The 20,736-nt window shown below is 39.0% G+C and overlaps 1 protein-coding gene across 4 annotated transcripts in view; it reads right to left on the reverse strand.

The window, feature by feature from the left end:
- Window positions 1-20,371, reverse strand: part of ALG6 (ALG6 alpha-1,3-glucosyltransferase) — a 37,090-nt gene extending 16,719 nt beyond the window's left edge. Inside the window, exons 1-6 of one of the 4 annotated variants that reach the window (XM_038412398.2) lie at window positions 18,210-18,354; window positions 17,509-17,656; window positions 15,301-15,411; window positions 11,305-11,389; window positions 6,863-6,952; window positions 5,759-5,847 (exon numbers count right to left, since the gene is read on the reverse strand). In XM_038412398.2, the coding sequence (XP_038268326.1) occupies window positions 5,759-5,847; window positions 6,863-6,952; window positions 11,305-11,389; window positions 15,301-15,382 (346 nt within the window). In that variant the 5' untranslated portion in view covers window positions 15,383-15,411; window positions 17,509-17,656; window positions 18,210-18,354. Of the gene's footprint in view, window positions 1-5,758; window positions 5,848-6,862; window positions 6,953-11,304; window positions 11,390-15,300; window positions 15,412-16,864; window positions 16,942-17,508; window positions 17,657-18,209; window positions 18,355-18,414; window positions 18,441-20,262 lie in introns of those variants that run through there. The other 3 variants (XM_038412399.2, XM_038412400.2, XM_043490914.1) reach the window with 3 other exon arrangements.
- Between the last annotated feature and the right edge of the window lie 365 nt (window positions 20,372-20,736).

A 20,736-nucleotide genomic window follows, 5' to 3' on the forward strand; every position in this document is an offset into this window, starting at 1 on the left:
GCCCACAGTAAATATTTGTAAAGGTGGTCTGGAGGGGGACAAAAGAAGAGCTGGAACAAGGATGTTCTACTATGTATTGGATAAAGCCCTACTTATGCTTAAGGTGCTGGAGAAATTGTTCAGGGACTGTTCTTATGCAGTCAGTCTAGTTTTAAACCTAAAATTTTGTCTCTCTCATATATACAGACAGTAAAACCTGCCTTAATGATCACCACTGAAAAGAGACTACCTGTCTCGAGCGACTACCTGCAGAGGCCACAGAACGTTTTTTCCCTATAACTTAACTGTGAAAAAACTGAACAACATTTTCTTACTCCTATCTGTAAAAACAAACTTGTAGGAGAAACTGATCATCTTCTCTGCACTGCTACTGGCAACAGTGCAGCCGGCCAGCAGCTGCTGCTTTCTGTCCACTCAGCTCTGAAGGCAAAGCGGAGAGAGGGAGCTGCTGAACTGCCACCATTACTTCTCCGCTGCTGCTGGAGGCAGCGCTCTCTTCAGAGCTGGGCGCCCGGCCAGCAGCCACTGATCTCAAGCCGTTTAGCTCTGAAGGCAGCACAGAAGTAAGGGCGGCAATTCGACAACCCCACTACAATAGGCTTGTGACCCCCTTCTGGGTCGGGACCCCCAGCTTAAGAAACACTGTATATTTTTGTAAATGTTTACCCTATATTATAGGGTAAAAGTTTACCAAAATCAGATTTCATGCTCCATGATTCATGGCTGCAAATTTGATAAGGCCCTACTTATCAGCCTGTGTATGAACCAAAGTTGAACTTGAAAGGAAGACATGAACGTGTTGAAATGAAAGGTGTACACTATTGTAAGTTACAGTTTAAAACTAAAAGAAGTCAACATGGAAGCAAAAAAAGAAATGCAAATCCAAAGTGTTTCTTACAATGGAGTAACATTTTAAATAATATCACAGCTTAGATACCAGTTGTCGTCAAATTGCCAAACAGTTTGGAATTGGAAAACACACAAATTCAAAGCCCATTAAAACAGAGGCAGAAATCCTCGCTGATTACGAGTCAAATACAAATTCTTCAATGAAAATTAAAACATGCCAAAAATGGAAATTAAGAAGTCGATTTTCTCACTTTGAGTAGTTTAAATCCACTGTCATTGGTCATGTAAATCTCTCTGGTGGTTCAATGTTAAAAGCACAAGCCATAAAATTCACAGAGGACTTGGAAAACAGGGCCTTTAAAGCCAGCAATGACTGACTTGAATTGTTTAAGAGGAGGCACAGCCTTGCCTTTTGTATAGTATGCAGTGAGAGGGGAGACATTAACCAAGGTGTGGTTTCAGACTGGAAGCAAAAATTACCTGAACTCATACAGGATGATCAACTATCTGAAATCTACAACATAGATGAAATTGGACTGGTTTTTAAAAAGACAGTGGCAACAGCAAAACCCTCCTTGTCAAAAGGTGAGCAACGTTCAAATGGGAAACATTCAAAGGAAAGAATCACGCTTGCTTTATGCACCAACATGAATGGAGATAAAGAAAAGCCTATACTGATCAGTAAATCCCAATGCACACAATGCTCTGGCAAGTTGAATATCAAGGAGTTGCCCGTGAAATATGAATTCAACAAAAAAGCATGAATAAACTCGGAGTTTTTTGAAAAATGATTACAAAGATTTGATCGCGAATTGCTACTACAGGGACATTAAATTCTGTTTGTGGATAACGCGCCATGCCACTGCCCTATTAAACATACAAACATTAAACTCTGCATCTTTTCCCCAAACAGCACCTCCGTGTTACAACCTATAGATGCTGGGGTTATTCAACCCTAAAACTGAAATTTCAGAAAAGGAAAATCAATTTGATGAAGAATAATTGAAATCTGACTTAACTTAATTGGGCCCAATGCTTCTGAAAAGGGTTTCACTCTTGAATGCAGTACACTGGGTTCATCGAGCATCAAGTGAGATTGAGCCAAGCACCATCAAAAAAAATGCTTTGCTAAATGTGGATTCACCATTGCCAAGTTAACTGCAGATTCACCAAATGAAGATGTTCATCCAGAAGATGAATATGAGCTCCCTCTTGCAGTAGTTAACATGTTGCTAAGTCTTTTTGGTGTGCTGATTGAGAAGACCTACCAGATTGATGAGAACCTTGCAACAACTGAAGAAGTCACAGACTGGTCACAGTCAGTTAAAAACTCCTAGAAAATTTCAAGCCATGTGACGACTAACAGAGTGACACAAAAACTAATGATGATGATGAAGGGGATAGCAATGGTGCCTCTGAACTCCCAGGAAGAATCATTTGTGCCTGAAGCCAAGAATATGATTAAAGACATGAAAGTGTTTGCCATTCTAAAGGGCAGCAACCGACTTTTAGAGCTGTTCAATGATGCAGAAGAAGAAGTAGTAAACATGCTCCTATCGTTGCAGAGGCAGACAAGAATAAGTGAATTTTTTCAAATAAATACAAGCTACTGTAGATTGAAACCAGGACTTTTTGATAACACAGGTACCTGTAATTTTCTGTCGGCTTCAGTCTAGAAAATCAGCATTTGTATTGGTGTACTGAATTTCCTCTTTTGAGGAACAAACACTGTACTACTGTATTAATAAACCCACCAAGAGATTTTAAATTCAGTACTGAATTGTAAACTGTATGTAATGTTCATTTAAAAGACAATTAAAATTAAACATGAAACACTGGTAACAATTGTAGCCTTTCTGTACATAGTAAAAGTGCCCATTTTACAGCAAACCTTGTAAGAGGTGGTTTCTCTTCAAAGCGACCACTTTTGCTAACTTCCATAAGTAGTAGCTCTTGGCAGGTTTTACTGTATCTCTTCCAAAATTAAAAAACATATACTTCACCTTGTTCTCACTACCTACTATTTACATATAGTATAATTATCACATGAGAGAGGGAGAAAAGTTTTAAACACACATCTCAATTCAATTTGTTTGGAATTACATCCATATGCACATACATATCATGATGTAAAGAGCATAAAACAGACATAACACATACAAAAAAGAGGCGATATGACCTATGCAAATAAGTTGTACTAATTCATAAAACATTCCTATACTTGAAAGTACAAGTTAGTGGTACCATCTATAAGTTAGTTCAAAGTTTGCATAAATGGGGGAAGGTTGGTGTTTTTGGAAGCACTTATTTAAACAACATCTGTATTGTATGATTAAAATGTCTCAGTATTTCTGTCATTATAATAATAAGAATAATACTTATTCTTTCTTAATTCTTTTGTTTTTCCATACAGCCCTATATACAGTTGGAAATATTTCTAAAAGTGACTCATTCTTCAAAATTTTTGCATCCCAAAATTTCCTCTCATATAAGTAAGAGTATATTTACAAATATTCTAGTAATATCTTGTTTGAGCCTTCACCCTTCTGATGAGAGGAAGCAATATTGCAAAACAAGATATTCAAAGGAAATAAAGTTTAAAGAAAAAACTGACTTTGAAGGATAGATTTCATTCTTTTAAGGAAAGGAAGGTGTGAGACCAGCAGAATAAAGATCCCAGTTTTGTGACTCTAGAACACATTAAGGGCTGTTATAAAGAGGATGGTGGTCAGTTGTTCTCCATGCCCATTGAAGGTATGACAAGAAGTAAAGGGCTTAATCTGCAGCAAAGGACATTTAGGCTAGATATTAGAGGAAACTTTCTAACTGAAAGGTAGTTAAGTAACAGAACAGTTTTTAAGAACAGGTTGGACAAACCTGTCAGGGATGGTCTAGGTTTGCTTGGTCCTGCCTCAGTGCAGTGAGCTGGACTTGACCTTTCAAGGTCCCTTCTAGTTCAGCATTTCTGTGATTCAATTATTGAAGCGTTGGGACTTGAAATTTCAAATACTGGGGTCTAAATTTTAAAAATTCACTAGTGATTTGGGGTGGTGAACCTGAGAGAACTTGAAGGGACCTATTTTTCAGAGTGCATGTCTCAGCACTTTCTGACCATCATGCCCCTTTAAGGTGTCTCATGTTGGGCACCAGGAAATTGGCACCAAAATCACTAGTCACTTTTGAAAATCTTGGCCTGTTTCTCTACAAAAACATAATTGCGTTGCTGCATTATTTTCAATCTAGAATGAACAAAGGATTGATCCTGCACTAAGACCCCAATCCAGCAAAGCACATAGGCACGTGAACAGTCCATTAAATTCAATGCGACTACTCATGCTTAGAGTTAAGACTCTGCTAAGTGCTCTGCTGGATCTGGGGCCTAGTGCTCAGTACCCTGAAGGAGCAAACCCAAAAGGGCTAACGCAGTTTTTGAAACATTATCAACTTGTCACTTCTTAAAGAAAATGTTTTCAAATGTACATGTTCAAAATTTAAAAACAAAAAGTATAACACCAATGGTCAACATTCAACTGTACTGAATTTTGTAATCCTGATGCACTAGTTTAATGGCTATTGTTAAAAGAATGTATACCAGTTTTCTTAGTTTGTACATCAATGTTTTGTCAAGCATGTTGATTTGAACATTAATAAAGACCATTTCAAGGGTAATTTCATCCTAGTGATTTTTTTCTAAATATAATCAATTACTAGAAACCACATTGAAAGGTTTGTGGGCAACACAAGAAAATGCTATTGATGAACATCAGATTCTGCTCAATATAGTCAGCGAATAAGGATACTCACCCAGCACAGTTATTTTATAGGACTCTGCACTGCCATGTGAAGCAAAAGGTATAACTAAACTTTAAAAAATAATGGGGTGATTTGGCTGCCTTATGGCTACTGTCACATCACTACTCCCAGTATTCTTCACTTGCTAGAAGCCACTGGCCACATCAGCAGCTGTCCCACTAACATGTCCATGAGAAGAAATGAAATTATTCGCTATCTTAATGGAGTCCAAATATACTACATTACGTTTTCATTATAGAGGCTGTTCAAAGGCCTGATATGGTCAGAAAAGTGATTGAGATTTTTAATCACACTGTTTAAAACACTTTGATTTTGCATGTTTTTGTTAACAGCTATTTAATTCCAGTGGCTGATAAACAAAAGGAGGACTTGTGGCACCTTAGAGACTAACAAATTTATTTGAGCATAAGCTTTCATGAGCTACAGCTAACTTCACGAAAGCTTATGCTCAAATAAATTTGTTAGTCTCTAAGGTGCCACAAGTCCTCCTTTTCTTTTTGCGGATACAGACTAACACGGCTGCTACTCTGGAACCTGCCATTTTGGAGAAAGGTTGTCTTAGTTATAAAGATTAAATATGTGCCCCTCCAATTAAGATATGAAAAGTCACAGTAAATATCCTTGAAACACCTAAGAGTTCCTTCTCCAAATTCATTAAAGGCCAGTCTTGATACACTTGATACTTCCAAGATAAAAAGAAAGCAGAATTTAAAAAAATAAAACCTTCAGGCCTTCTTTAGGCATCATAAAGAACTAGAAAGGTTACGAATTCATTTTAAAAAATCCTTTGCAGGTCACCTTTAAAATTTAAATTTGAGACCCAAACTACTGGAAAGTATCCTTTTAAAGTTGTTACTAAAATCAGTTCAATGCAAAGATTGTGCTACTTTCACAAGTGTGAGCAGAACTGAAGACACAGAGGCTTAGTTAACAGTGCCAGACCTGCAGTACCTTCAAATCAGTCAGTTTTGCAGCAGAAATTGACCAAAACAAAACAAAAAACACCAACCACAACAAGGGATGCCAAATTAAATGTGCTAAATTAGTGAGCTAGAAAAAAATATAAGATCATGTTAAGGAAATGCAATTTTTCTACCTGTTGCACGCATGAATAACTTATGTGGCTGACTCTCATACCCACGGGATGTGTGGAGAGCAATCCAATCGGGATTTATTAACTTTGCACTGTAAAACAAAGTATAGACACATCAAAATGTAGACAGTTCTCATTTCCCTTTACGTTCTTTTCAGCAATAAAAATGATATGCACAGAGACATATTCAGAGGATTAAGATAAATGAGGCAAACTTTATCAAAAGCAATAGTGACCAGGGAAGGGGTTTCCTCATCACTAGAGCAGTTTATTTTATCATATTTAGCTGCTAATCAGCAATACAAAAACTGTAAATAGTTATCTTGTGCTTATAAAGATTTAATTCTATTACTATAATTTAATTCTATTACTGTCATTCGGCACTTCTCAAACTAAAAGCTAACTTGTGATTTTTTTTTAAGTGTTAACAGAAAGTAGGCATAGTGCAGACAGATGTGAAGCAAACTTTCCCCACATAGCTCGGCCAGTGCATCTTAACCTGACCTGCAGCACCCTTTTTCTGTCTGCCCCTGAACAGAACACTCCAATTTTCTAAAAGCTATTCTAATACTGGTTAACGGCCATACAGGAAGAACATCCCAATAACAGAATTATATTTACAAGGTATCACGTAGGATCCACTCATTAAATGCCACTTGGGTTCTCAATACAAGATTAATTTTCCATTTGCTGGAAACAATCTCTGACATGCCTTACTATGTGCATCGCTGATCCTAAATGACTTATTCAGGAAGCTATAACTATGACCCATCGGCTAAAATGGAATCTGCACCCACTGGAGGCACTGGAATAAAAGAGGAACTGATCCTGCAGTCCTGTTATAGGCAAAGTCCCGCAATTGATTTCAATGTGGAACAAATCCAGGATCAGGTTTGAAGTAAGAGAGTTGAAGTAATAATGCCACATCTATTCTATTGTTTCTCTGGCTCCATAATTGCACATAATAAGTGAACTATACCAAAGAGGCAAATCCCTGCCATTTGTTTTGTTCCTCTCCTCTGGGAGGAGGGGGAGAATGCATTTGTTTTTTCTTTCATTCTCCACCAATAGCAAGCATTTAAAATAATCCTAAAATGATTAACTTACACATAAGCACACAAGAGACTGTGATAAGCAGTAAGAGGTGGATAATCAAGGCCCCAGTATTGCAGATTATTGTCACTGGTATTGAAGTACCTGAAAAACAAAAGAAAACTTAAAAATGGATCTAGGATTCCAACATTAGCCTGAAATGAAGTTACAAAGAGTTTGCACATTAAGCCAACCATGTCTCTACTATATAGTCAAACATTCATAGGAACTAAATATTGCCCATTGGGATTTTTGTTTTGTTTTACTAGAAATAACTGCAAACACTAAAACAAAACCAACAAAGGATTCAATATACATTTGCTGGCAACTTTGAAGACTGTAAGAAGCTGCAAGAGATGTTGGCTCTACACCCAACTAAGCATATTCATTGAGGAATAAAATTCCTTTACATGGAGCCAAGCTGGAGGGATCCAGAACCTACTGAGCCATAGGATGCTTGTACAAAATGAGCTCCCCACATCCGCCAAAGCCCACAATTCCTGATTTGATAGGATCATCCCCAACTCCATCCACAATCATGAACTACATTTTTCAGATCCAGGAGCTATTCCAGCAGAAGGCTGAAATAGAAAGTTTGCCCAACCACAAAAAGAGAACACGGACTTAACAGAGCTCAAAGAAAAGGCAGTTTTTAAAGAATATTGATTTGACCTCAGCTATAGAGAGGTTTTCCTTATATTAAGGTTCTCAATTTCTATTCTTTGGGCTTAGGTAGCCCATTTATACCTTTAGAGGACTCTTCAGCTCACCTGTTTTGTTCCTGACTGGAGACAGGAGAACCCTCCTACTTCATAAAGATGTATGCAGCCACCTTTCACATGCTTTGTGAACCTTACTGAATTCACATATTACACAACTGTCATATTTAGCTCCATGATGGGCAAAGTCACACTTTCGTAGAAGGCTCAATAACCTGCAGAGCCAAAGCCAGCAAAACATCTGCAGACAAGTAGCCATAAAGCTAATTATTTAAACAGATCCTATAAAGAAAACGTATACGTTTCCTTCAATACAATACCCAATATTTGCATATACAGACTGTCAAGGTTTCTTCCCCACTCTGATCTCTAGGGTACAGATGTGGGGACCTGCATGAAAGACCCCCTAAGCTTATTCTTACCAGCTTAGGTTAAAAGCTTCGCCAACGTACAAGCTTTGCCTTGTCTTTGAACGGTATGCTGCCACCACCAAGCGTTTTAAACAAAGAACAGGGAAAGAGGCCACTTGGAGACGTCTTCCCCCAAAATATGTTCCCCAAGCCCTACACCCCCTTTCCTCGGGAAGGCTTGATAATAATCCTCACCAATTGGTACAGGTGAACACAGACCCAAACCCTTGGATCTTAAGAACAATGAAAAATCAATCAGGTTCTTAAAAGAAGAATTGTAATTAAAGAAATGGTAAAAGAATCACCTCTGTAAAATCAGGATGGTAAATACCTTACAGGGTAATCAGATTCAAAACCTAGAGAATTGCTCTAGGCAAAACCTTAAGTTACAAAAAGGCACAAAAACAGGAATATACATTCCCTCCAGCACATCTTATTTTACAAGCCATTAAACCAAAGAAAATCAACGCATTTTCTAGCTAGATTACTTTCTAACTTTACAGGAGTTGTAAGGCTGCATTCCTGATCTGTTCCCAGCAAAAGCATCACACAGACAGACCAAACCCTTTGTTCTCTCCACCTCCAGATTTGAAAGACTCTTGTCCCATCATTGGCCATTTTGGGTCAGGTGCCAGCGGGGTTACCTTAGTTTCTTAACCCTTTACAGGTGAAAGGATTTTGCCTCTGGCCAGGAGGGATTTCATAGTACTGTATACAGAAAGGTTATTACCCTTCCTTTTATATTTATGACACAGACATATGTATTAGTTTGTTAAAATATAGTACCTAAATCTCATTGAATAGTCAGGTGTAGCACTCTATTTCACTGATGAGCCCCAGTATGATATAGGTGTGAAGAAACCTTTTTGTGATCAAGACTGCTTCTCCTGACACATTCATTTTGCTATGTCCATTTTTTGTGACATCACAATTGGTTACTTGGGGACACAATGTTTTCTTCCAAACACTGGACTGTGTCATCTCTGAGTGAAACAAGGAGGTAGAGAGCTTACACAGAACTACTGTAAAGAAGAGTGCACCTTCTCTGATCTACATACGGGATATTGGGTCCAGTTCTGCTTTCCTCTACACAAGGAAATCTTAGGGACATCAGTAGGTATTCCTCACACAGAGACAATGAGTAATACCCTAGTCTTGAGTTGCTGTTAAAGTCTGAGGGCAGACTCTTGCTTTTCATCATCAGTGACAGGAATTAGTAAATGACAAATGAAGTAGGATTTTGATACTAGATTGCGTTTTATGAAACATGACAGCGACTGTTGGAGAAATCTGAATCTTGTACCCCATACTTTTAGGTTAAAAAGTATATCATAAGCAATTGGGACAGACAGACATACAAGAACATATATACACACAAACTGGAGTTTCATACAGAGGGAGATCACACTCAGATCTGGGTAATTCTACCAGTATGTAGAAGAAACAAAGGCCTAAAGGAAATCTGACAGCAGATATAACTGAGTTATTAAAGTAATACCTTCTAAATAGCTGACACAAGGTCATGAACCTGGATCAGAGATGTCAGCAATAACCACTTCACCTAGTTCTACCTCAGAAAGAAAACTCTGAAGGATAATATGTGAGGGTACACAAGGGAAGGGTTTTCCTGCCTACAATTCTGGTTTTTCAATGTTTCTGTGGAAGGCTGGCAGCTGTTAGAATTTAGCCACATCTTCCAGATGCAAGGAGGAAGGTTTAATTCAAGGAAAATAAAAAAAAGTTATAAAAATAAGACATTGACTCTTTAAATCTCAGAATGAAACAGACTGACTAGTCTTTTATAATTACCAAGGGGCAAGTTCTTGGCTTTTCCAGTCTACCCACTCCAATGCAGCCAATTTTTGACATTTATTACAGTAAATGATGTTTCTTGAATTCCTTATAAGCTGCCTGGAGTATCTTATGAACAATTGATGATAAATCGTATTTCTTTAAGATGCATCTCTGCTTCTTCTCCTACCTCTCAAGATTTCTCATGCCAAGACAGTTCAGCTCTTTCACATAGATTTTAATATTCCACAATTCACCAGTAAGCTTCCCAGTTACTTTGTGTATTTTACTCTTATCCTTCCCTAAACTTGTATTTCAATGGGAAAACAGTACATGTATCAGCTGATACTTAGCACAAAGTAACAATTGCCACATTTTTAACTAGTAATACAAGAAGACAGGATGTCATTAACGTAGCCTTGGATAAATATGCATGAGTTCTAGAGAAAGACAGGAAAAAACACAAAGATTTAAATTCTAGCCTCTGGCTCAGAGAAATCTCATGCAAGGAAACTATATACAAATCATACTGTGGTTTACTGCAGCAATTTTTTAAATATACTTTGTTTCTGAACAAAAGGAATAAACATGGAACACAGCAAAATTACATGTACATGTATATCTAATATTAAATTAGAATTTAAGTTTATGAAAATATCAAGAGATATTTTAGGAGCTCGGCAACTTCAGAGAACGTCTCCCTGTAGCTAGGCAAAACAAATTTGTATTGCAACTCATTTGTTGCTGCATGGACAGTTCTACTAGATAGTAAACTTAAATGAGTGCTACCAAAATTACTCAGATTCTTAACCTTTGTAGTTTAACAGTTCTTTTACACGTTGGAGTGTAGCAACCTTCCATAGTGGACATTTCCCTCCTATCCAAAACAAGGCTTAATCTTCCACGACTCAGCCATTGAACATATCAATTGAGATACTAATCTCCTGGTGTCCCCAAAAATTAATACAAGTGGGCTGTCTTCGCAAGGGTGCAGATTCCAGAGTATGATGTTGTTAATTACTTACAAACAACAGACACTGCTATAATACATGAAGTTATGAGCCAGATGATATAAAACATACACTTTCTGAAATATTATCAGTACCCAAGGGCCTGTTTTGTTTAACAGAAAACCCTCATTCAACAGATATAGAAGATATATATTTTAAACTTGAAGACTATGGTCTCCTGTAGTTCCAATGGCAGTTGCTCATATTATTACTTTTACACAGGATGAGCTAAGACATAGCACATTCTTTGCATCTTTACTGCATTCTTAGACTATTGCTTGTCAAACTTTTCTGTTTTATATACAAAAATCTAACAAATCAAATTTAAGTTCTGAACACTTCCACATTTCTTAAGCAAAAATAATGTCTCAATCTAAGAATAGGGAGAGGCAGGTTGTTTAGAGTAGTTCAGAGAACGGTAAAAAGCTTTTGAATAGATTTAAAAATCTCAAGTCTTACTTTTATGCACCTTAAAGTTGATTTTTTTCATTACACATCGTAGGCTGAAACTTAAAAGTGATACATACCATTCCTTGATGGGTAGATTGTAAGTAACTTCTTGCCAGTGCCTCTGAGCTTCATAGTCTCCATACATAGGTGGTTTTCCTGCACCTAAGAAAGCAAGAGATGGCAAAAAGTGCTTACACATTTATTTTTTGTTTCTGACACTGCTTTTCCTCCAAGAATGCATCTGGAAATTAATATCATACTTATTCTGGGTACATTGCTTTATTATTATCTAAAATTGGGACAGAACAAACAATGCATCATGTTTCCTATAAAAACATCCATATGTAACATAGTACAAGTATTCTTTTGGTGTTATGAATATTTCTGAGATGAGCAGTTATCAACTTATACAATTTTCAAGAAAAAGATGCAGTAGCCTGATCATTTCATAAAGTCATTGGTAATGTTATCAAGTATAGCATGAAAAGTGTTGCATTTTCTCAGAAATAAGACCATGTAGGATTACTGCATTCTTATACATTTGTAGTGTGTGAATATGCCTAATACTTTTTCTGAAATAAAACAGCAAATGAAGTTATCCTTCACCTTTGTACAAATTGCCCTTCCCCCACAGTTCTTAACAGAGAATTAACATTGTTAGTAGTTTACTTATTTCTAATGTACGATGTAATATAATTCCATTAAAATGGCACCATATATGGAGTGGGTTGAGAAGAAAAATTCATTTTTACAAAGCTTTCTGAATTACCAGACTGTCTATGCTCCATTTTTGTTTACTCGAATCTTTTTTCCCCCACATCTTTCAATTGAATGATTGTTATGTAGTAGCTCTGAGTGATAACCAAAGTCAAAGGAAGCTTCTTACACACATACAACATTTACAAGGCTCTTGGGAAGTTAGTTCAGTATGCCATGAAAAATCTTTATCAATGCAGTCTTTATAGGTTTGTTCACAAACAAGTTCCTCAAAGTGGTCTAACTGTGGTAGTCCCACATTATGCAGCCATTGTATACATAATATTCACTGCCTTTATCTTGTGATTACCTGTTGAGAACAGAAACCAGGAAGACAGTTTCTTTCACTAAGATATTGACTCTAACCTCATGGAGATTGAAGAGTTTCTTTTAGATATAGGAAATCCATCTATAATTCTTTCACATGATCTATGTTTGTGGGATTCACACAAGCACAGATATGTGATTTGTTTGTGGTTACAGAAAGAGAGTACATTATTTCTATAATAAGAGCTGTTCAGATAAAAGGATCCCAAACAGGTCAGGTCATCAGGGAGTAAAAACCTCATCAATGCCCACCCTGGAATGACAAATCTATTGGACAGAAATAATCTGTCACAGAATTTACTAAATATAAGGAATGGTATTAACCAGATTTTTCTAACCATTTTAAGATTTTTGTGGATTTTCAAAAGAGGTGAAGAAAGGGAATTAGATCATTTTAGCAATGGCAAACTAGTTCCTAATCCATAGTCAAACCCACTTTCTATATTCAGCTAGCTGGTGAATTAAGTAATTTGCTAGCTCAGGAATTGGTACTCACATTTTGTTAAATACTAGCTTGCTCTAAAGCCAGCCCAGAAGAACAAGTCAACTATTGGAATCTTTACTCAAGAAAGGCAAAATGAATCCTACCACAGTAATTAATGCACCTTTCTGAAGCTGGCAACAGATATGTAGCCAACTAGGATTTAGAATTTAAGAAAAATATATTGTTGTTCACATGCATTCCAATTTTCCATTCTTATAAGAAGTGCACCAGATACTAGATACAGGTACTTTAAATCAACACTTCCTTTGTTCAGTTTTATTGCTGCCTGCAAGTTTGAGGTTTCAAGGGCCTAATTCTGCCTTCAGGTACACACAGTTGGCATCTACTCACTTAATGGCAGCTTTGCAAATGTATCAGAAGACAAAATCTGGTCCTTAGACTCTAAATGTACTATAAATGACTTTTTTCTGATTGTCTAAAACCAACTAGCCTTGACCATGCCGCCTTGGATGGTAACCTTCACTGCCATGCATTAGTTATTTGTCCTCTCCCAAACATAACCCTAACTCAACAAGGTTAGCAATGTCTCAAAAAGGCATCACAAGACAAGCAACAAGATAAATAAAACGATGTAGCAACAGAACACTAGTATAGTTAATGGGAGTGGAAATAACCTCCTTGTGTCTGGTCATTCATGCCACAGGATTCTGAACTATGCTGAATCAGCATTAATAGTCTGCTTCAGAGAGCAACAAACAACTACTTTTAATCTCTTGATCAAGTGTGTGAGTTCACTGAGCAATAGTGACAAAGCAAAGTAAAGGGACTCCATCATCCTGAAAATGACATTCCGTAAAAACATCTATTTTTTCCAATGTACTTTATGCATTTGACAGCACTGGTTTATAATCAGGTTTACTGTTTCCCCTGAATAGTCAGTTAGGCCTTGATCCAACAAGTACACAAACAGTCCTACTAAAATCAATGGTACTACTCACATTATTCAAGTAAAACACATACTTTCCTGGATTTAGGCCTTACTCAGTTCCCTTGCTGAAAATCCTTTCGTAAGGATAAAATAAGGAACAACAAAATCCTTATGAAAAAAATTAAGGAAATTTTTAAAACTCAAAACAGTATTTAAAGGGTACTCTCTCAGAACTTGGATCATTCTGGAATTAGTCCATTTAAAAAAAAAAAATCTAATTAACAGTGTCCATCCAACAGGGTGAGTGCATCCAGCACAGCAACATAAAAAGTTAATACAATGGTGGCAATAGAAAAGTTATTACATTTCGTGTGTATGTTTAAATAGATGAATTCTCAAAGACCTAAGCTATCTACAAAACAGAAAAGTTTCAAATTTAGATCTTTAGAAAACACTCAAGTCAACTATCTTTACTAAAAAGTATGAAATCAAACAATCATGCTTGAAAATTTTCAGTTTAACTTCAAGTGATCACTCTAAGTAAATGAAACCAAAAAGTCATCCATCAATTTAGTCACAAAAAAAATTGGACAATTCTTGTGATTTTAATGTGAGGCTCTAAGCTACCTTAAAAGAAATTAGGGGTTGATCCCAGACTTGCCCTGTGGTTCTCCTGGCACGCAGGTATTGGAAGTGTTATGCATTTAACCAAAGGAGTAAAGAGCAAACTTTGTACAAATTGACTGATGCTTCCAACAGCCAATTTAGAAGAGCCATCAGGAGATCTTGAAAAGACTTGTTAGTTCTTTTGCAGGCAGCACGAGGTGGGGGTGGAGGGGAAGAAATGGATCCAATAAATGATACAACTGTGATTTATCTCATAACACATTCAGGCACATATGGATGATGGGTGTAAAAATCTAACCCTTCCTTCATTACTACCAGTACAGCTTTAACTAAATGAACAATTTACTTGTGGTAAGGCTTGAAGAGCAAGATTGACCAACTGTACTATGAGGCTGTAGTGCTACTCTGCAACTACTATACTATCTAAGGTGTAGGAAAGGAAAGCTGGCTGTTCTTTTATTCCTTCTAGCATATTTTAGTGGGGGACATTGTGAAATAGGATTAACAGAAATAGGGGGATTAGAATGGAATAGCTTTTTCAGCATTTTAGTTGTGGTGACTGTGATGTTGCTCATTACTAAATCCAGAGAAAATGGCAGCTCAAGAGTCTCAAGGGCTTATCTTCACTGGCAATTTACAGCGCTGAAACTTTCTCGCTCAGCAGTGTGAAAAATCACCCCTGAGCGCAGCAAGTTTCAGCACTGTAAAGTGCCAGTGTAGACAGTGCCCCAGCACTGGGAGCTATGCCCCTCATGGAGGTGGTTTTTTTTAAGAGCGCCGGGAGAGAGCTCACCCGGCGCAGCGCCATGACCACACAAGGCATGTTAAAGCGCTGCCATGGCAGAACTGTAGGGAGGCACAGTGGCTACTATAATATGGCCTTATACTGCTTCCCGTGTATGAGACCTTACAAACAAGTTTTTAACTCTTAACAAAAGCTTTGCAATTCATCTTTATATATTTGTTTTGTAGACTGTGAATATACATTACCTGAATAAGAACCAAATGATACCAACCAGCGTACAATAAGTCCTAGTAAGACAGTAATTGTTATTAAGCTCCATTTTTCCATAGCTGATCTTCAAACCAAGTCAAAGGTACCTGAAAACAAGAAAACAAAGTCTATTGTAGCTCTGCCTATTTTTCTGTTCCTTCTTGCATTTGGAGTCCTATCATAATTTAGTGACACTGATGATAGTCTCACTCTACCCCACACTATAAATGTGATGTTGCAATATTGCTTTTTTCTGCATGCTGCGATTAGACAGTTTATTCCAAGCACTGAAAAGTTTCTAAGCATAAAACCAAACGCTACACAGAAATATCTTCTCCCATTTCTGAGCCACAAGCTGTCTAGGGTTCTGGCAAAAGAAAAAGAAAGAGTGCAAGATTTCAAACTACTGAGAGGAACCCAGATCTCAAACCAACATTATGTTGTACACACATACACATTATTAGACTCATGTCCTTAGTATGTTGAGGACTGTATATGTAATACATACAGGTGGAGTGTGGTTTCTTTATGGATGATTATTGTTATTTGAAAAACTTCCTGTTACAGTGTTTTAGTTTGAGGAGGGAAAATATTGAGGTTGCTCATATCCATAAGCAGCTCAATAACTTACTTACTACTGAAATCCTGCAAAAATATTCAAGGATTTTTATACAATTCCTCAAATTCCTTGACTATCAAACAATGAGCAATAGCAAACACATAATTGATAGTGTGACATTTAACCACTTTTTCTACTGCATTATCTTTTGCTTACATGATGACTAGGCTAAGAATGGATGTTTGATTAATGTCACTGCGCCAGTACTCAATACAGGCCTGACTCTGCAAACACTTATGCCCAGAAGTAGAGCTTACTGAAATGAGTAGTCCCATTTACATTAACAGGACTACTAACAGCAGCAAACTCTACACAACTGGGTACTAATTGTTTTCGGGATCAGGCTCTAGTCTCTTACAAAAATATTTTAAAAACAACTGAGACTTTCACTAAAATAAATAAATCCTATTTTTTTAAAATATACATATACAAAAAAGTCAGGATTTCAGATACACTTGAAGTCTTAAAGTTACAAATAATCCTTTTGACTTCTAAAATGTGTTTACTTGGTTGATGATATCCATTAACATCTAAATTTAAGCAAGAGGCTGCATCCCTTGCCCTTTACTAGGTATTTATAACATAATCGATTCCATCAGAAGAAAACTAACCTGAGATCCTACGAAGCAAAGAGGAATTGATTACAAAATGCCGAGTTTTAAGCCCATCTACGTATTTGGATAAATATTTAAGATCCCAACAAGTATTTATTTAAAAAACACTTCATCTTTAAAATGTCAGCAATGTTCCCATTTGTTTGTTCCTTCTCTTCCTCCACAGAGTTAAAGGAGAGAAAAATTTTAACAGCTTCTGATGACTTATGTTGAGTACCTTGTTTAATTCCAAAGTTCTGAGACAAATTATGAAGTTTGCTACATAAGACATATTTATTAAAGAGAACATGAAAGAAAAAGTATTATATGTTTTTTTTTTTCTTTTACTCAATTATGAGGATGAGAACTCATGTCTTTCTGCAGTCTCCCTGAGAGGCAACTCCACACAGCACAGGAAAGCAATGAGAATGAGAAGCCTCTGGCTTTAGTTTGGGTTCTTATATACATTCCACAGCTATCCCATCAGGCAAAGGTGTGAAAAGCATTGCCCCAACTAAGAGAAACTATTCCTTCATTTCCAGGCCTTTCATTTCAGTTTAAGATTCCTCACCTTTTTTATAGCAAACAAAATAAATAAATCTTTAATATCCTGGAAACACAGGATTAAATTCAGTCCTGGTATATGTGGGTACTACTACTCCGAAGCCAACCTACTTTTGGCCCCACGAGTCTGATACTAACCAGGGCTGAACTAGGCCCTCAGGCTATAAAGTTTCATTAAAACATGAAGTCCATTTCTATAAACAGGGATTACAAATGTTACCTGCAGAGGGGGAAAGTGTAACAGTCACAGCAGGTGAGTTTTACTTTCTTCTTTTACACCAGTTTTAAATTCAAAAAGGAACCAGGGACCACGCCTCCCACTTAAGGCACTCTACCCATCACAGACTCCTTCCACAGAAGATATGCAGGGTGAAACTTTCTACACCAAAATCTCTATATCCCAGCTAAAACCCATCTTTATTTCTCACCTTGATATGGATAACAATGAGCTTCTCCTCCCTAAGGCACCCTCGGTCCAGTTTATTCAAAACACCACTGCTCAAGTAATCTTCACCTCCAACCATGCTGTACAACTGCCCCCATCATGAATCCCTTTTCTGGCTTCCTCTCTTTTATCTATCAAATTTAAGATATTTGTAAAGTCCTAAATAACTCCATCCTAGCCTACATCTAGACTCTCATTTTCTCCTGCTCCTGTCATCTGCTGCTGCCACTCTTGCCTTCGCAGTCCTTCGTACAGTTCCCTATTATTAGAACAATCTCCCTTTTCTTGTCTATCAAGTTCCCTCTTTCTCTCTCCTTCTTAAAACCCAGTTCTTAAAGAATTCCATACTACTTTATCTTCCTTGTTAATAATCGCTCCATATCTTCCTTTACCTAAACTGTTACCCTGTGTTTTGACTGTGCTAGACTTTAAGCTCCTTGAAGCACAGAACACATCATACTTTGATAAGGAAAGTGTTGCATAGGTATAGGAAGCAAAATAAATAGTAGCAGTAACAATACAAAACACCTATGGTGGGAGCCACAAATATACTCAGGCACCCAAGTCCCATTTTTAGGCACCACTGCAATCCACAAACTCCTGCTCAGCTTCTGTCTAACCCTGTAGGTACCTAAACTGACCCGGCACCTAAATTTTTGCAGTAAAAGTTCCCTAGGCACCTACATTCCTGCCTCTGAGCATTTGGAGGCAAATCTCCCAACTAAGTGATCCACAAATCAGGGGGAAGATAGGTGTTCCTCTGCCTAAACTGTGTGTCGGGCCCAATCCAGTAGTGCTCAGAGACGACCTAACTTCACAAAATGACTGGAGGGAAGGGAGAAAGGAGGACCTCACTTATTGCCCTAACCACTGGGCTAAAGATCCTCACCTGGGATGTGGGAGACTCCTGGTTTAAGTCCCTCCTCTGCCTGATGAGGAGACCTGATGAGGAGATTTGAACAGGAATCTGCCACCTGACTGGGTGCAGGTGCATAATGCTGTTACGACTCAGAAAAAAAATTAATTCCTTTCTGATTACCAGTTCAGGATGAATGCTTAAGAAAAGGTACTAGGCCTGAAAGCACTTGCACTGTTCCACCACAGTGTTTCTCTGTTTTGCCAAGCCATGAAACTTTAGACCTCAGTTTGTTGTCATTAATATTTTTATTGTTACTGAATGTTAAGTAAAACTTTAACTTCATTAGACTGTTGAAGTTCCTGTCACATGTAGAAAAGGAAACACTTAAAATGTCAGCAGCAGCACCAAAAGTCTCTAAACCCTTGACCAGAGAGGAAATTGCAGCTGAGGTGCAATAATAATTTTGGCATTTTGTGAAATCATTCAATCACATTCAACACCACCAAAAAAACTGAACACACGTTATAAAATAGGTGACACCCACATTATCAAATCTAGTCATTCTGATTATCATTTTCCTTATCCTGACACTCATTTCAATACCAGCATGGTTTTATAGACCCATGTTTTATACTCTCTGCAGTCAGGCTATGATTACAAGGTCTCGTAGTAGAATGTGTTAGTTCTAGATCTCCGTTCTTGATATTGCAGCCACTAAAATCACATTACAATGAAGCGGAGGGGTCAAAAGGCAAAATGGAATCCCAATGTTTTTTCAGTGCTGATATCTCACAAACCACCATGACTGAAAAAATTAAGCTACATTGTCAAATTAGGGTTGTATTTTGCTAGTGATGAATTATTGATTTCTCTCTGTGCTATCTTATGAAATACTGTTCATTTATAAATGGACCAGGCAAAAACACGGGTCAAGACAGCAAGCCTCTGGGACCTATCCCAAGAAAATCTATTGGCTTGGACCCATGTAAACAGAAATGGATGAGTTTTGTTCAAGCACAGTTATAATTTTGTATGAGCCATTTCCAGTCCTTTCCCATTGTGACTCCCTAAATAAAGGTACGACTAGAAAGGAGAGGAAGAAGCCGCTGATGCTCTCGAACAAAGACGGCAGTTTCAGACAAATATTTTTTAATAAAAAAGGCAAAGGAAGAAAAAGGCTCGGACACGATCCCTAGACTAATGGCCTCTAACGAGTGGGCCCCCCATATGTTTGAGTGTGGTGTCATCATCAGGCATGTAATGAGCACTGTGATGAAATCCAGGGGCTGCTCAGCATGGTCAGAGGAAAAGGCTACCAATAATATGTTTCAATCTGTTGATTTCTCCGATGATGGGTCGATTTTCTATCTACTCGGTATGCAGAGGACCCCGTCCCCACCAGGACAGACCCACACCCACTTCTCAGCGCCGTTAGCGGACTCCTCTTTGAGCCCAACGGCAACCCGCCCCGCCCTCACGCTCCTCCTGTCACCCCCCTTCCCCTTTCAGGGCTCTGCACTGCGGGGCGTGCGCCCCCGTCGGACAGGATCGTGCCCTCCCAGCCAGCCCTTCGTCCCCGGGACCCTGCGGAGGGCCCCTGCCCGTCACACGGCAGAGGGCCCCACGCGCGCCCCCCTGCACGTATGGCACCCTCCAAGCCCCCCGTTAACCTCCCGCCGCGACTCCGGAGGTCCCGCCCCCGGTGGCACGCGCGGAGCACGGTCCGCCTCACGCGCGCCCACTGGGAATCCAGGAAGCGCCCCGCGCGGGGCACCCGGAAGGGCGGCTTCCCGCTCCCTCCGCACGGGAGCACGCTCCCGCCGCCCCCACCTTCCCTCCTGCGCGAGCCCGCCGATCCCCCTGAACAGACGGACTCACCGTCACGCGCGCGTCCCCCGGCGATTCCGCGCTCGAGGCGAGCTGTTTCCGGTTCTGGCAGACGGGCGCGCGCCGGCAGCGTCACGGGGGGCGCGCGCCTCGTAGCGCGGTGAACGCGGGCGCGAGGACGTAGGGCTGAGGGCGGGGATGGGGAAGAGAGGGAGGGCGAACAGGGACCCTAGGAGGGAGGCAGCTGGGGGAATGGGGGTCAGAAACACGGGGGGACAACAAGGGGCAGCCAGAGGAATGGGGAGTCGAGGGTAAGCACATGACTTGCCAAGCAGAGCCCCACCAACCCTGAGCACTGCAAGGCCCAGTGCGTCGGGCACTACCGCTGGCTCTCCTGTGGCCTCCTGTGAACCAGCGAGGAGGCTCCACCAGGGCCTTAACTTCCCAGTTTATCGTGTGCTCCTCTTCTGCACTAGCCGGTTGCATCGTATTAGTTAACCGGTGCTAACAAGGCACCTCTTGCCC

The sequence above is a fragment of the Dermochelys coriacea genome, chromosome 8 (assembly GCF_009764565.3).
Source record: "Dermochelys coriacea isolate rDerCor1 chromosome 8, rDerCor1.pri.v4, whole genome shotgun sequence".
Classification (NCBI taxonomy): domain Eukaryota; kingdom Metazoa; phylum Chordata; order Testudines; family Dermochelyidae; genus Dermochelys; species Dermochelys coriacea.